Source organism: Macaca nemestrina, chromosome Y (genome assembly GCF_043159975.1).
Source record: "Macaca nemestrina isolate mMacNem1 chromosome Y, mMacNem.hap1, whole genome shotgun sequence".
Lineage (NCBI taxonomy): Eukaryota > Metazoa > Chordata > Mammalia > Primates > Cercopithecidae > Macaca > Macaca nemestrina.
The window spans coordinates 1,165,461-1,183,133 of NC_092146.1; the positions used below are offsets into that span (position 1 = coordinate 1,165,461).

A 17,673-nucleotide genomic window follows, 5' to 3' on the forward strand; every position below is an offset into this window, starting at 1 on the left:
TGAGCGTGATGTCCTCAAGCTTCATTCATGTTCCTTGTTCCTTTCCTTTCCTTTCCCTTCCCTTCCCCTTCCCCTCCCCTTCCCTTCCCTTCCCTTCCTCTTCCCCTTCCCTTCCCCTCCCCTTCCCCTTCCCTTCCCTTCCTCTTCCCCTCCCCTTCCCCTTCCCTTCCCTTCCCCTTACCCTCCCCTCCCCTTCCCTTCCCTTCCTCTTCCCCTTCCCTTCCCCTTCCCTTCCCCTTCCCTTCCCCTCCCCTCCCCTCCCCTTCCCTTCCTCTTCCCCTTCCCTTCCCTTCCTCTTCCCCTTCCCTTCCCCTTCCCTCCCCTTCCCTTCCCCTTCCCTCCCCTTCCCCTTCCCTCCCCTCCCCTTCCCTTCCCTTCCTCTTCCCCTTCCCTTCCCCTTCCCTTCCCTTCCCCTTCCCTCCCCTCCCCTTCCCCTTCCCTTCCCTTCCCCTTCCCTCCCCTCCCCTTCCCCTTCCCTTCCCTTCCTCTTCCCCTTCCCTTCCCCTTCCCTTCCTCTTCCCCTTCCCTTCCCTTCCCCTTCCCTTCCCCTCCCCTCCCCTTCACTTCCCTTCCCCTTCCCTCCCCTTCCCCTTCCCTTCCCTTCCTCTTCCCCTTCCCTTCTCCTTCCCCTCCCCCTCCCCTCCCCTTCCCCTTTCCTTCCCATTCCCCTTCCCCTTCCCTTCCCCTTCCCTTCCTCTTCCCTTCCCTTCTCCTTCCCCTCCCCCTCCCCTTCCCTTCCCCTTCCCCTTCCCCTCCCCCTCCCCTTCCCCTTTCCTTCCCATTCCCCTTTGCCTTCCCCTTCCCTTCTCCTTCCCCTCCCCTCCCCTTCCCTTCCCCTTCCCCTTCCCTTCCCCTTCCCTTCCCCTTCCTTTCCCTTCCCTTCCCTTCCCCTTCCCCTTCCCCTTCCCCTTCCCCTTCCCCTTCCCCTTTCCTTTCCTTTCCTTTCCTTTCCTTTCCTTTGAGATGGAGTCTCACTCTTTTGCCCAGGCTGGAGTATAGTGGTGCAGTCTCAGCTCACTGCAACCTCCGCCTCCCAGGTTCAAGTGATTCTCCTGCCTCAGCCTCCCAAGTAGCTGAGATTACAGGTGCCCGCCACTACGCCCAGCTAATTTTTTTTTTTTTTTTAGAGACGGAGTCTCGCTCTGTCGCCCGGGCTGGAGTGCAGTGGCCGGATCTCAGCTCATTGCAAGCTCCGCCTCCCGGGTTCCCGCCATTCTCCTGCCTCAGCCTCCCGAGTAGCTGGGACTACAGGCGCCGCCACCTCGCCCAGCTAGTTTTTTGTATTTTTTGGTAGAGACGGGGTTTCACCGGGTTAGCCAGGATGGTCTTGATCTCCTGACCTCGTGATCCGCCCGCCTCGGCCTCCCAAAGTGCTGGGATTACAGGCGTCAGACACCGCGCCCAGCCAGCCTCGTTCCTGTTCATGGCTGCATCGTATTCCACTGTGTGTGGATGGACCGTGTTGTAATTATCCATTTATCCACTGAAAGGCATGTGGGCTGTTCCTGGCTTTTAGCTGTTGTGAATGGTGCTGCTGTGAACATTTATGTAGAAGTTTTTGGTTGAAGACCTGTTTTGAATCCTTTTGGGTACATACTTAAGAGCAGATGTGTTAGTCTGCTCAGGTCACTATAGCAAAGTCCTTTAACCCGGGTGGCTTAAACTACAGAAATTGATCCTCCCACGGTCGTGGAGGCTGGAAGGGCGAGATCCAGGTGTGGGCAGGGCTGGTTCCTCCTGAGGCCTCTCTCCTGGGCTTGGAGACGCCGTCTTCTCCCTGTGTCCTCACAGGGTCGTCCCTCTGTGTGTGTCTGTGCCCTCATCCCCTCTTCTTATGAGATGTCTCAGTCCATTTCAGGCTGCTATCACAGAATACCAGAGACTGGGTGGCTTATAAACAAAAGACATAGGCCGGGCGCGGTGGCTCACGGCTGTAATCGCAGCACTTTGGGAGGCCGAGGCAGGTGGATCACAAGGTCAGGAGTTTGAGACCATCCTGGCTAACACGGTGAAACCCCGTCTCTACTAAAAATACAAAAATTAGCCGGGTGTGGTGGCAGGTGCCTGTGGTCTCAGCTACTCGGGAGGCTGAGGCAGGAGATTTGCTTGAACCCGGGAGACGGAGGTTGCAGTGAGCCGAGATCCCACCACTGCACTCCAGCCTGGGCAACAGAGTGAGACTCTATCTCAAAAAAAAAAAATGGGTCTTTGCCGATGTAATTAAGATGCGGTTGGAAAGGATTAGGGTGGACACTTTATGGGTGGTGGTGTTATAAAAAGGGGAAAGTTTCAGCCGGGCGCGGTGGCTCACGCCTGTCATCCCAGCACTTTGGGAGTCCCAGGCAGGTGGATCACTTGAGGTCCAGGAGTTTGAGACCAGCCTGGTCATGATGAAACCCGTCTCTACTAAAAATACAAAAATGAGCTGGGCGTGGTGGCGGGCACCTGTAATCCCAGATACTCAGGAGGCTGAGGCAGGAGAATCGCTTGAACCCGGGAAGCGGAGGTTGCAGTGAGCCGAGATCGCACCACTGCATGCCAGCCTGGGGGACAGAGTGAGATTCTGTCTCAAAAAAAAAAAAAAAGAGGAATGGGTCTTTGCCGATGTAATTAAGATGCGGTTGGACAGGATTAGGGCGGGCACTTTATGAGAGGTGTCGTCATAAGAAGAGGAAAATGTCGGCCGGGCACGGTGGCTCATGCCTATAATCCCAGCACTCTGGGAGGCCGAGGCGGGTGGATCACCTGAGCTCAGGAGTTCGAGACCAGCCTGGCCGACGTGGTGAAACCCCGTCTCTACTAAATATACAAAAATTAGCCGGGCGAGGTGGCAGGTGCCTGTAATCCCAGCTCCTCGGGAGGCTGAGGCAGGAGAATCGCTTGAACCCGGGAGGCGGAGGTTGCAGTGAGCTGAGATCACGCCACTGCACTCCAGCCTGGGCGACACAGTGAGACTCCGTCTCAAAACCAGAAAAAGAAGAGGAAAATCTGGACACTGACACCCAGAGGGGAGAAGGCCACATGGAGACGGAGGCACTGATAGGAACCACGGGACCCATGAGCCAAAGGATACAAGGAGCTGCCGGCAGCCACGAGGAGCTGGAGACAGACCAAGACCAACGTCTCCTCAGTACGTCTGGAAGGAACGAATCCTACAGACACCTTGATTTGTGGCTTCTGGCCTCCAGAACTGTGTACCTTCCTGTGCCTTCGCTTGTTTTTTTTTTGGCGGAGTCTTGCTCTTCTCACACAGGCTGCAGAGCAGTGGTGCGATCTCGGCTCACTGCACCCCCCGCCTCCCGGATTGAAGTGATTCTCCTGCCTCAGCCTCCCGAGCGGCTGGGACCACAGGCGCCCGCCACCAAGCCCGGTTAATTTTTTTTTGTATTTTTTTAGTAGAGACGGGGTCTCACCGTGTTAGCCAGGATGGTCTCCATCTCCTGACCTCGTGATCCGCCCGCCTCGGCCTCCCAAAGTGCTGGGATGACAGGCGTGATCATTTTTGTGTTTTTGGTAGAGATGGGGCTTTACCATGTTGGCCAGGCTGATCTCGAAGTCCTGACGTCAGGTGATCCGCCCGCCTCGGCCTCCCAAAGTGCTGGGATGACAGGGGCGAGCGACGGCGCCCGGCCCCTTCCTGTGCCTTTAGGCCCCTTATCTGGTGGCGGTTTGTGATGGAAGTTTCCGGAAGCGAGTCCACCCCTTTTCTCCACAGGCCAGGGTGCTCATACCCAGGAGGCGCTGCTGGCCCCTGGCAAAGGACTGCTGTCTTCAAGGGAACCCGGAACGTCCGGAACAGGCAGGGTCACCCAGCACGTGAAAACCAAGTCGGACGTTAGAAAGGAGGGACCCTGGCCGCACTCACCACGATCGTGTCGGCCCCGATGACCACGTCTGGCGTCCGCAGGTCCTTCTGCAAGAAAGCAAGATTCCGGTTTAGTGGTGACATGCCGTAGGTCTCACAGAGGAGTCTCCTCCCCGTTGATACGGGCGTGAAACAGCAGCACAGGGTGCAAAGCCAGGCCCACTTTGGAAGTTCAGGCTGGGGACGCTCCAAGTCATGAGCAAGGACACGAGTGGGTGTCCCAGCTGGTCCCCCTGCAGGGACTGGAACGTGGGTGAGGCCGGGGCCCCAGGGGCTGCAGGATCAGGGGTCCGGCACTCACAGAGCGTCTCACGGGCACCACGGGAAACACGATGCCTGTTGCGTAAGTTTTTGTTCTTCCAGGTTCTACTTGAGGTTGATCCAGGGGCCCCAAGTTGCCCAGAATTAAGGCCAAAAGACTTTTGACCTGTTCGATGTAATTTCAGAAAAAGGTACTTAGGGCCGGGTGCCGTGGCTCACACCTGTCATCCCAGCACTTTGGGAGGCTGAGGCGGGTGCATCGCCTGAGGTCAGGAGTTCGAGACCAGCCTGGCCAACACGGTGAAACCCCGTCTCTAAGAAAAATACAAATTTATCAGTCGGGCACCTGTAATCTCAGCTACTCAGAGGCTGAGGCAGAAGAATCTCTGGAACCCAGGAAGTGGAGGTTGCAGTGAGCCGAGATCGCACCGCTGCACTCCAGCCTGGGTGACAGAGCAAGACTCCGTCTCCAACAACAACAACAAAAAAGGCAAGAAAGAAAAAAAAAAAAGGTACTTAGGGTGATAAAACAAATCCAGGTTGGAAATTCAGCCGCAGAGCAGCCGGCAGTCACAGGACATGTGCGTGCAGCTTTGACCTTCGTCGCCCCCAGCCCTGGCCTCCCTAAGCTCTGCACTGCCAAAAGCCACAATCAATATTCCTGTCTTCACAGCACTACTCACAACAGCATTCCCTCTAATGGCTTTCTTCCTTTCCTTTTCTCTCTCCTTCCTTCCTTCCCTCCTTCCTTCCTTCCTTCCTTTAATGTCTTCCTTCCTTCCCTTCCTTCCTTCCCTTCCTTCCTTCCTTCCTTCCATCCTTCCTTCCTTTAATGTCTTTCTCCTTCCTTCCTTTAATGTCTTCCTTCCTTCCTTCCTTTCTTCCTTCCATCCTTCCTTCCTTCCTTTAATGTCTTCCTTCCCTTCTTTCTTTCCTTCCTTTAATGTCTTCCTTCCCTTCCTTCCTTCCTTTAATGTCTTCCTCCCCTCCTTCCTTCCTTCCTTCCTTTAATGTCTTCCTCCCCTCCTTCCTTCCTTCCTTCCTTTAATGTCTTCCTTCCCTTCCTTCCTTCCTTTAATATCTTCCTCCCCTCCTTCCTTCCTTCAATGTCTTTCTTCCTTCCTTCCCTTCCTTCCTTTCTTTAATGTCTTTCTTCCTTCCTTCCTTCCCTGCCTCCCTCCCTCCCTCCCTCCCTCCTTCCTTCCTTCCTTCCTTCCTTCCTTCCTTCCTTCCTTCCCTCCTTCCCTCCATCCCTCCCTCCCTCCCTCCTTCCTTCCTTTCTTCCTTCCTTCCTTCCCTCCTTCCCTCCTTCCTTCCTTTGGAGACAGAGTCTCGCTCTGTCACCCAGGCTGGAGTGCAGTGGCGCCATCTCAGCTCACTACAAGCTCCGCCTCCCGGGTTCCCGCCATTCTCCTGCCTCAGCCTCCCGAGTAGCTGGGACTACAGGCACCTGCCACTACCTACAGGCACCCGCCACCACGCCCAGCCAATTTTTGTATGTGTGTTTTTAGTAGAGATGGGGTTTCACCGTGTTAGCCAGGATGGTCTTGATCTCCTGACCTTGTGATCTGCCTGCCTCAGCCTCACAAAGTGCTGGGATTACAGGTGTGAGCCACTGCACCCGGCCCTCTAGTGTATCTCTTATTATTAAGTGCCATGGCGTATTGTATGGTAACACACATCAACAGGGGAGCTACATTTACTCTATATCCTAAATGATAGTATTTACATTCTCTGTAACAGCAAGTTACAACATATAGTAATAGCTGCGTTAATTTTATACATTGTGACTCATATATTAATTGGAGTCATACATTATATAACATATAGTAATGGATAAGCTACATGACTTCTCTATCCTAAATGACAGGAGTGTATTAATTATAATAGTGTATTACGGCCGGGCGCGGTGGCTCACACCTGTAATCTCAACACTTTGGGAGGCCGACGCAGGTGGATCACCTGAGGTCAGGAGTTGGAGACCAGCCTGGCCAACATGGTGAAGCTCCACCTCTACTAAAATAATAGTGTATTACATAGTAGCATATAGTAACAGATAAGTGACGTAATTCTACATGATGATCCAATTATATTAATTGTCATAGTGGATTACATAGTCTCACACAGTAACACATACTAATTCTGTGTATCGCAACACATACTGATAGATGTTAATTCTATATTGTAACTGATATTACTATATTAATTGCAATATTACATTCATAACATAGTAACAGATAAGCTACATGAATCTTAAATCTTAAATGATAGTAGTATATTAATTATAATTGTATATTGCATTGTAGCATATAGGAACAGATAAACTACATAATTCTATATTAGAAATGATGTTACATTAATTGCAATCAGATATTACATAGTGGCACGGTAATAAGCTACATAATTCTATATCATATTATTACAATATATAATACTATTATATTAATTGTAGAATATTACAACACATAGTAATACTGGACATTAATTGTATACCATAAATGATACTATTATATTAATTGCAAGATAATATTATAACACATAGTAATAAACTACATTAATTGTATATCATAAATGATACTATTATATTAATTGCAAGATAAATTATTTTTTATTTTTTGGACACGGAGTCTTGCTCTATCGCCCAGGCGGGAGTGCAGTGGCATGATCTCGGCTCACTGCAACTTCCATCTCCCGGGTTCATGCAATTCTCCTGCCTCAGCCTGCTGAGTAGCTGGGATTACAGGCGTGCACCACCACACCCAGATAATTTTTGTATTTTCAGTAGAGATGGGATTTCACCATGTTGGCCAGACTGGTGTTGAACTCCTGACCTCAGGTGATCCGCCCGCCTTGGCCTCCCAAAGTGTTGGGATTATAGGCGTGAGCCACCGCACCCGACCATAAGAGATTAGAATACATAGTAATAGATAAGCTACATTAATTGAATATCATACATGATACTATTCATATCAATTGCAAGAGAATATAACACATAGTAATAATCTACATTAATTCTAGATCATAAATGATGCTGATATCAATTGCAAGAGAATATTAAAACAATAGTAATAGATGAGCTACATTAATTCTATATCATAAATGATACTATGATATCAATTGCAAGAGAATATAACACATAGTAATAATCTACATTAATTCTATACCATAAATGATGCTATATCAATTGCAAGAGAATAACACAGTAACAGATAAGCTACATTAGTTCTATATCATAAATGATACTATGGTATCAACTGCAAGAGAATATAACACATAGTAATAATCTACATTAATTCTGTATCATAAATGATGCTATGATATCAACTGCAAGAGAATATAACACATAGTAATAATCTACATTAATTCTGTATCATAAATGATGCTATGATATCAACTGCAAGAGAATATAACACATAGTAATAATCTACATTAATTCTGTATCATAAATGATGCTATGATATCAACTGCAAGAGAATATAACACATAGTAATAATCTACATTAATTCTGTATCATAAATGATGCTATGATATCAATTGCAAGAGAATATAACACATATAGTAATAATCTACATTAATTCTATATCATAAATGATGCTACATCAATTGCAAGAGAATAACATAGTAACAGATAAGCTACATTAATTCTATATCATAAATGATACTGTATCAATTGCAAGAGAACATTATAACATGTAGTAACAGATAAGCTACATTAATTCCATATCATAAATGATACTATTATCTAAGTAACTATTAGGTTACTTGCAATAGCGCATTACATTGTAACATAGTACTAGCTCAGCTGTGGCACCAACTGTATCTTGTGAATGACACTTATTTGTATCATGGATATTTAGCACCTGCAAATCCCCTCGTCAGAGCAAAGGAATTTTCATGGGGGCAGAAGGGCAGGGGGCCCCTTGCCTGGTGCATCCGGGTGGCCACCTCCAAGGCCTTCTGCTTGGCGGTCTCCATGGCGTACCCGTACGGAGTGGCGAAGGAGGCTTTGTCCAGCTTCTCTTTAAACCTGGAGGGGACCACCTCAAACCTCAGACCCTGCAACAGAAGAAAAAGGGGTCAGGAGGGTCAACGAAAGAGCCTAAGAAAACGGAACGGAACGGAACGTGCAAGATTGGCAGGAGATGTTGGCTACACGCCCCGATCTTCTCCTCCATCCACCGAACCTTCCCTGAGTGTGGCTGGGGAGTCGGAAACTCACCAGAGCTTTCCCTAAGTGTGGTTAGGGGCCTTCAGGGACTGACCGGGGGCCTTCCTGGCTCTCGACGGAAGACATTGGCAAAGGAAGAAGCCAGGAACGAAGAGGCCAGCGGGGAAGGATTGACTCAGGCCCTGAACGCATGAGTCAATGGTGGCAGAGGGTTCCCGGAGCCCTGATGGTTGGGGTAAAACCATCCTGCCCACAGGAAGTTCAGGAAAAATGCCAGCAGTGATGGCTGCGGGAAAGGAAGCAATGATGGCTCTGAGTCAATCCCTGGTACCCAGGAAGAGAAAACAGCATCCCTGGGGAGGCCTGGTCTGAGAGGTAGTGATCCCCACAGACACTGTGGGGTCAGGAATGATGGTGGTAAATGTCCCCAGTGGGGGTGCCCCTGGCTGTCACAACCTGCCAGGGCTCAGGGAACTCCGCATCTCCCCCTCTGACAGACAAGCATCGTCATCTTGGACACACACCCCCATGTTGGACACACACCGCCATCGTGGACACACACCGCCATCGTGGACACACACCGCCATCGTGGACACACACCCCCATCGTGGACACACACCGCCATCTTGGACACACACCGCCATCGTGGACACACACCGCCATCGTGGACACACACCGCCATCGTGGACACACACCGCCATCGTGGACACACACCCCCATCGTGGACACACACCGCCATCTTGGACAGACACCGCCATCTTGGACAGACACCGCCATCTTGGACACACACCGCCATCGTGGACACACACCCCCATCGTGGACACACACCCCCATCGTGGACACACACCGCCATCGTGGACAGACAGTCCCCATCTTGGACAGACACCCCTATCTTGGACACACACCACCATCTTGGACACACACCGCCATCGTGGACACACACCCCCATCGTGGACACACACCCCCATCGTGGACACACACCGCCATCGTGGACAGACAGTCCCCATCTTGGACAGACACCCCTATCTTGGACACACACCGCCATCGTGGACACACACCGCCATCGTGGACACACACCGCCATCGTGGACACACACCCCCATTGTGGACACACACCGTCATCGTGGACACACACCGCCATCGTGGACACACACCGCCATCGTGGACAGACAGCCCTATCTTGGACACACACCGCCATCATGGACAGACAGCCCCCATCTTGGACAGACACCCCTATCTTGGACACACACCGCCATCGTGGACACATACCGCCATCGTGGACAGACACCGCCATCGTGGACACACACCGCCATCGTGGACACACACCGCCATCGTGGACACACACCGCCATCGTGGACAGACACCGCCATCGTGGACACACACCGCCATCGTGGACACACACCGCCATCGTGGACACACACCCCCATCTTGGACCTGCAGCAGGTATTTCGCTCTCTCTCCCTCGCTCCCTCTTTCTCTCTCTTCCTCCCTCTTCTCTCTCTCCCTCGTTCTCTCTCTCTCTCTTCCTCCCTCTTCTCTCTCTCTCCCTCGCTCTCTCTCTCTCTCGTCCTCCCTCTTCTCTCTCTCTCCCTCGCTCCCTCTTTCTCTCTCGTCCTCCCTCTTCTCTCTCTCTCCCTCGCTCTCTCTCTCTCTCGTCCTCCCTCTTCTCTCTCTCTCCCTCGCTCCCTTTCTCTCTTCCTCCCTCTTCTCTCTCTCCCTCGCTCTCTCTCTCGTCCTCCCTCTTCTCTCTCTCTCCCTCGCTCCCTTTCTCTCTTCCTCCCTCTTCTCTCTCTCCCTCGCTCTCTCTCTCTCTCGTCCTCCCTCTTCTCTCTCTCCCTCGCTCCCTCTCTCTCTCGTCCTCCCTCTTCTCTCTCTCTCCCTCGCTCTCTCTCTTCCTTGCGTGGTGCCAGTTTGGGAGGCCCTTCACCGATTCCAACAGGAACATCCAACGTCCGACACGAATCCAGCCGGCTGGTTAAGACCTGCCCTCCCCAGACTTTCTCTCGGTAACTGGGAAAAGTCAGGTCTGCCAACCCGGTCCTCGGAGGACCAGCGGGACTGAGCTAGGAGAAATCTTAGGGGACGCCCAGTTGCTTCTCAGCGTGACTGTCCTCCTTATAAAGAGGATTCTGGGTCTCCGTCTTTTGTCTGGGGATGCCTCAAACACAAACAGATGCTCTCGGCTTCCTCTTAGCAGCCCACGTGGATGCCAAACGACCCCACATCCTTAGGTCCTCCCCTCTGGGGTGTCTGCTTCCCAACCTGGCCAAACGTGGCTTACAGGAGAGCCTAAAGCCACAGTGTTGAATTTTTTATTGCAGCACAGTCTCTGGCACCAATACAAACGACATAACGACAGCGGATGGCCCGGACACGGCACGTTTAACTTCCAAATTCTCAGGGACCTTGACAACTTTTTCACCAGGAACGGCTAATGGCAAGAGGTTCCCTATACTCAGGCCATCTTCTGCCCTCCCGATGTCAAGCTGCACCTCTCATGACATTCTTTTTTTTCTTTTTCTTTTTGAGACGGAGTCTCGCTCCGTCGTCTAGACTGGAGTGCGGTGGCGCGATCTCGGCTCACTGCAACCTTCGCCTCCCGGATTCGAGCAATTCTCCTGCCTCAGCCTCCCGGGTAGCTGGGACCACAGGCACCTGCCACCACGCCCGGCTAATTTTTTGTATTTTTAGTAGAGACGGGGTTTCACCGTGTTGGCCAGGAGGGTCTGGATCTCCTGACCTCGTGATCCACCTGCCTCGGCTTCCGAAGTGCTGGGATGACAGGCGTGAGCCACCGCGCCCGGCCTAATGTGTTTTCTTTAATACGAGGACACAATTAGAAAAACTGGCTATTTTACGAAGGCGTTGGCTGCAATGGAGTGCTTTCCTTTAAGGAATGAAACTTAAAGTTACGAAGCCTAGAAAGGCCTTGGAAAAAACTGGTCTTGTATTTTGCGTACGCAGTCCCTGTACAGGGTTTCCGACCTGCGCTAAGTAAAGAATGTCAGTTTCTGACAGGCCTGGGACCCCAAGCTATCTTGGAACCTCAAGAGGGAAAGAGTTTGCCCAACTCAGAGGTATTTAATGGTACAAACCCGGGGCTGGACTCAGCTTCAAAAAGGTCCTATCTGAGATTCCTTGAATGGAACAAAGTTCCATCAAAGCCAATTTAAACGGTCTATGTAACAAATAATTATTCTTGGCCAGGCGCGGTGGCTCACGCCTGTCATCCCAGCACTCTGACCTCAACCGCAGATCACATAGACTCCTGCCTTATGCCCCGGGGCACCCGGACCATTCTCATCCCCGTCACTAGGACCGGGTACGGGGTATCCCTCGCTCCCAGGGTAGCAGACCTCCAGTCCTTAGTCCCCAAGAGTAGACTCCTGCCCCCCTGCTCTATCCATAGGCAACCAGTAACCAGCACTTTGGGAGGCCGAGGCGGGCAGATCACAAGGTCAGGAGATGGAGACCATCCTGGCTAACACGGTGAAACCCCGTCTCTACTAAAAATACAAAAAATTAGCTGGGCTTGGTGGCAGGTGCCTGTGGTTCCAGCTACTCAGGAGGATGAGGCAGGAGAATCACTTGAACTGGGAGGGGCGGAGCTTGAAGTGAGCCGAGATCACGCCACTGCACGCCAGCCTGGGCGACAGAGGGAGAGTCCGTCTCAAAATAAATACATAAATAAGTAAGTAAATAAATAAAAGTAAAAGTAATAATTATTCTTGCTGCACTGTAGACAAATAAGGAGGCCAAGTATAACAAAGCAAACTGGTCCTACCATAATTCGTCTTTTAATAAAAGTGGTGAAACTGGAAAAAGAAAAACCATGTTTCAAAAACGATAGTCACCCCTTGTCGTGAAATTCTAGTCTTGCCCTTACGGTTTTCAGTTTTTATGATTTTCTACAGTTTGAATTAAATGCTCATTTTTCTGGCTACAAGTCTCCAAGATCATGTTTTCCATTCTTTTCCTTTTCCTTTGTTTTTTTTTTTGAGACGGAGTCTCGCTCTGTGGCCCAGGCTGGAGTGCAGTGGCCGGATCTCAGCTCACTGCAAGCTCCGCCTCCCGGGTTCACACCATTCTCCTGCCTCAGCCTCCCGAGTAGCTGGGACCACAGGCGCCGCCACCGCGCCCAGGTAGTTTTTTATGTTTTTTAGTAGAGACGCGGTTTCACCGTGTTAGCCAGGATGGTCTCGATCTCCTGACCTCGTGATCCACCCGCCTCAGCCTCCCAAAGTGCTGGGATTACAGGCGTGAGCCACCGCGCCCGGCCTTTTCCTTTTTCTTTGTCTCCATTTTTCCGAAGTGAAAAGCCCTGAAACCTAAGCTCTGCTCTCTTCAAGCCCTGTGAGCTTAAAGCTAGATGTTTCAACAGGTGCTGCCTCAAAGGCCCCCAAATAAAGACGGCTGCCAGGAACAAATCAGCCTCTTCCCCTCCCTCCAGTGCTGTGTTTGGTGACCTGTAACCATGACCTCCCTCAGCAGGAAGTGGCCAGAAAGAACAAACCACCCCTCGTCCTTTTATAACTAGAGGGTCTGGATTCACACAGCAGGAGCATCGCCATCTTGGACACGCACAGCCAACTGGGACACGCACGGCCAATTTGGACACGCACGGCCAACTCGGACACGCACGGCCATCTTGGACACACACGGCCATCTTGGACACGTATGGCCAACTCGGACATGCACGGCCAACTCAGACACACATGGCCATCTTGGACACGCACCATCATCTTGGATACGCACAGCCATCTTGGACACGCACGGCCAACTTGGACACGCACGGCCAACTTGGACACGCATGGCCAACTTGGACATGCATGGCCAACTTGGACGCATACTGCCATCTTGGACACGCATGGCCATCTTGGACACACACGGTCAACTTGGACACATACTGCCATCTTGGACGCATACCGCCATCTTGGACACACACCGCCATCTTGGACATGCACGGCCAACTTGGACACATATCACCATCTTGGACACATACTGCCAACTTGGACACGCACGGCCAACTTGGACACACACAGCCATCTTGGACACGCACGGCCATCTTGGACACTTACCACCATCTTGGACAAGTGCCACCATTTTAAGTTCCCTCGATTAAAAACCGCCTAAAACCAGCCCCAAATCATGAGCCTCATGGCTAATGTCAGCATGACCAGAAACAGTCAAACCCTGAAATAAACCACTGTGACCAGAAACATCCCAAGGCCAAGATAAGCTCCCCTCAGACCAGAGACATTCCAACCCATCAGTCAACTTTGCCTCACACAGCAACATTCCGAGCCCGCCATAGGCTTCCCTTCCTAAACCCTTAAGTACCCTCAGTCTGTAAGAGAACACTCCTGACCGAACGCCGCCGGAAGCCCCCCTCAGGCTTATTCTCCAAAATAAATCTGTCTTTGACTGTGAAGCTGCTTTTCTTGTTTCATCTTTCTTCAACTCTTACACCCTCCTCAGCCCTCCTCACCTCTTGAAGGCGTACCCAGATCCTGGCCCCAACGCCCATCCTGGTCTTCAGGGCACCAGTCACCAAGCCCTGGACCTGCCCCGCAGACCTCAACCCCAGATCACGTAGACTCCTGCCTTATGCCCCGTCACCCCCCATCATGGAGACCCATGCCTTCTGTAAGGCACCCAGACCATTCTCATCCCCGTCACTAGGCCCAGGCACGTGGGGTCCCCTCTCCCAGGGTACCAGACCTCCTGTCCTTAGTTCCCAAGAGCAGACTCCTGCCCACTGCTCTATCCATAGGCAACCAGTAACTACCCCACCGTCACTAATAACTTTTCTGCCATCACCAGTAACTACTCCCCACCACCAGTAACTACCCCCATCACCAGTAACTACCCCCATCACCAGTAACTACCCCATCACCAGTAACTAACCCCCATCACCACCAGTAACTATCCCCATCACCAGTAGCTAACCCCCATCACCAGTAGCTAACCCCCATCACCAGTAGCTAACCCCTATCACCAGTAACTACCCCACATCACCAGTAACTACCCCGCATCACCAGTAACTATCCCTCATCACCAGTAACTGCCCTCCATCACCAGTGAGGGTAGTACCCCCCATCACCAGTAACTACCCCCCATCACCAGTAACTACCCCACATCACCAGTAACTACCCCCCATCACCAGTAACTACCCCCATCACCAGTAACTACCCCACATCACCAGTAACTACTCCCCATCACCAGTAACTACCCCACATCACCAGTAACTACCCCCCATCACCAGTAACTACCCCCATCACCAGTAACTACCCCCCATCACCAGTAACTACCCCACATCACCAGTAACTACCCCCCATCACCAGTAACTACCCCCATCACCAGTAACTACCCCACATCACCAGTAACTACTCCCCATCACCAGTAACTACCCCCCATCACCAGTAACTACCCCCCATCACCAGTAACTACCCCCATCACCAGTAACTACTCCCATCACCAGTAACTATCCCCATCACCAGTAACTACCCCCCATCACCAGTAACTACCCCCATCACCAGTAACTATCCCCATCACCAGTAACTATCCCCCATCACCAGTTACTACCCCCCATCACCAGTAACTATCCCCATCACCAGTAACTACCCCCCATCACCAGTAACTACCCCCATCACCAGTAACTACCCCTCATCACCAGTAACTGCCCCCCATCACCAGTGAGGATAGTACCTCCCATCACCAGTAACTACCGCCCATCACCAGTAACTATCCCATATCACCAGTAACTACCCCACATCACCAGTAACCATCCCCCCATCAACAGTAACTACCCCCATCACCAGTAACTATCCCCCATCACCAGTAACTATCCCATATCACCAGTAACCATCTCCCCATCACCAGTAACTATCCCCATCACCAGTAACTACCCCTCATCACCAGTAACTGCCCCCCATCACCAGTGAGGATAGTACCTCCCATCACCAGTAACTACCGCCCATCACCAGTAACTATGCCATATCACCAGTAACTACCCCCATCACCAGTAACTACTCCCCATCACCAGTAACTACCCCCATCACCAGTAACTACTCCCCACCACCAGTAACTATCCCATATCACCAGTAACTACCCCCATCACCAGTAACTACCCCATATCACCGGTAACTGCCCCCCATCACCAGTGAGGGTAGTACCCCCCCATCACCAGTAATACCCCCCATCACCAGTAATTACCCCTCATCACCAGTAACTGCCCCCCATCACCAGTAACTACCCCCATCACCAGTAACTATCCCCATCACCAGTAACTACCCCCCATCACCAATAACTACCCCCCATCACCAGTAACTAACCCCCATCACCAGTAACTATATCCCATCACCAGTAACCATCCCCCCATCACCAGTAACCATCACCCCATCAACAGTAACTATCCCCCATCACCAGTAACTATCCTACATCACCTATAACTATCCCCCATCACCAGTAACTACCCCCATCACCAGTAACTATCCCCATCACCAGTAACTACCCCCCATCACCAATAACTACCCCCCATCACCAGTAACTAACCCCCATCACCAGTAACTATATCCCATCACCAGTAACCATCCCCCCATCACCAGTAACCATCACCCCATCAACAGTAACTATCTCCCATCACCAGTAACTATCCCACATCACCTATAACTATCCCCCATCACCAGTAACTACCCCCATCACCAGTAACTATCCCTTCATCACTAGACCCTCTCCTCCATGTCATTAGGGCTCCAGAGAGAGGCAGACACCCACTGCCTAGGCCCACTACCACCTGCAATAAGATCCCCATGGGGGCACCAGGAAACACTTCCCACACCCCAACGATGAAGCCCAACCTTCAGTCACAGGGCTCACTCCATCCCTAGAAGTCCTGGATCACTCACCTCCCCAATCCCCAGGGGTCCCAGGTCACTCCCCTCCCCCATCCCTAGGGAGTCCCGGGTCACTCTCCCTTCCCCCATCCCTAGGGGGTCCTGGGTCACTGTGCCCTCCCCATTCCTAGGGGGTCCTGGGTCACTCTGCTCTCCCTCATCACTAGGGGGGTCCTGGGTTAGTCTCCCCATCCCCATCCCTAGGGGTCCTGGGTCACGCTCCCCTTCCCCATCGCTAGGGGTCCTGGGTCACACTGCCCTCCCCATTCCTAGGGGTCCCAGGTTACTGTCCCCAACCCCATGCCTAGGGCTCCTAGGTCACTCTCCCCTTCCCCATCCCTAGGGGTGCCGGGTTAGTCTCCCCACCACCATCCCTAGGGGTCCTGGGTCACTCTGCCCTTCCCATTCCTAGGGGTCCCAGGTTACTCTCCCCAACCCCATGCCTAGGGGCTCCTAGGTCACTCTCCCCAACCCCATGCCTAGGGGTCCTGGGTCACTCTTCCCAACCCCATCCCTAGGGGGTCCCAGGTTAGTCTCCCCACCACCATCCCTAGGGGTCCTGGGTGACTCTGCCCTCCCCATCTCTAGGGGTCCTGGGTGACTCTGCCCTCCCCATCTCTAGGGGTCCTGGGTGACTCTGCCCTCCCCATCCCTGGGGATCCTGGGTCACTCTTCCCTCCCCCATTCCTAGGGGTCTTGGGTTACTCTCCCCTTCCCCACCCCTAGGGGCTCCTGGGTGACTCTGTCCTCCCCAACCCTAGGGGTCCCGGGTTACTCTCCCCGTCCCCATCCCTGGGGGTTCTGGGTCAGTCTGCCCTCCCCATTCCTAGGGGTCCGGGATCACTCTCCCCAACCCCATCCCTAGGGGTCCTGGGTTACTCCCCTCACCCCCAACCCTGGGGGTCCCGCGTCACTCTGCCCTCCAAATTCCTAGGGGTCCTGGGTTACTCTCCCCCACTCCCCCATCCCTAGGGGTCCCGGGTTACTCTCCCCTCCCACATCCCTGGGGGTCCCGGGTCACTCTACCCTCCCCATTCCTAGGGGCCTGGGTTACTCTCCCCTCCCCCATCCCTGGGGGCTCCTGGGTGACTCAGCCCTCCTCATCCCTAGGGGTCCCGGCTTACTCTCCCCTCCCACATCCCTGGGGGTCCCGGGTCACTCTGCCCTCCCCATTTCTAGGGGCCTGGGTTACTCTCCCCTCCCCCGTCCCTAGGGGCTCCTGGGTGACTCAGCCCTCCCCATCCCTAGGGGTCCCGGCTTACTCTCCCCTCCCACATCCCTGGGGGTCCCGGGTCACTCTGCCCTCCCCATTCCTAGGGGCCTGGGTTACTCTCCCCTCCCCCGTCCCTAGGGGCTCCTGGGTGACTCAGCCCTCCCCATTCCTAGGGGTCCCGGGTTACTCTCCCCGTCCCCATCCATGGGGGTCCAGGGTCAGACTGCTCTCCCCACCCCTAGGGGTCCTCGGTCACTCTACCCTCTCCATTC

The 17,673-nt window shown here is 52.6% G+C and overlaps 1 protein-coding gene across 2 annotated transcripts in view; it reads right to left on the minus strand.

The window, feature by feature from the left end:
• The window catches only part of LOC105478258 (acetylserotonin O-methyltransferase like), a 44,597-nt gene that overhangs the window by 26,447 nt on the left and 477 nt on the right, over nt 1-17,673 (minus strand). Inside the window, exons 2-3 of one of the 2 annotated variants that reach the window (XM_071089433.1) lie at nt 8,051-8,182; nt 3,866-3,913 (exon numbers count right to left, since the gene is read on the minus strand). In XM_071089433.1, the coding sequence (XP_070945534.1) occupies nt 3,866-3,913; nt 8,051-8,182 (180 nt within the window). Of the gene's footprint in view, nt 1-3,531; nt 3,836-3,865; nt 3,914-8,050; nt 8,183-17,673 lie in introns of those variants that run through there. The other variant, XM_071089434.1, reaches the window with a different exon arrangement.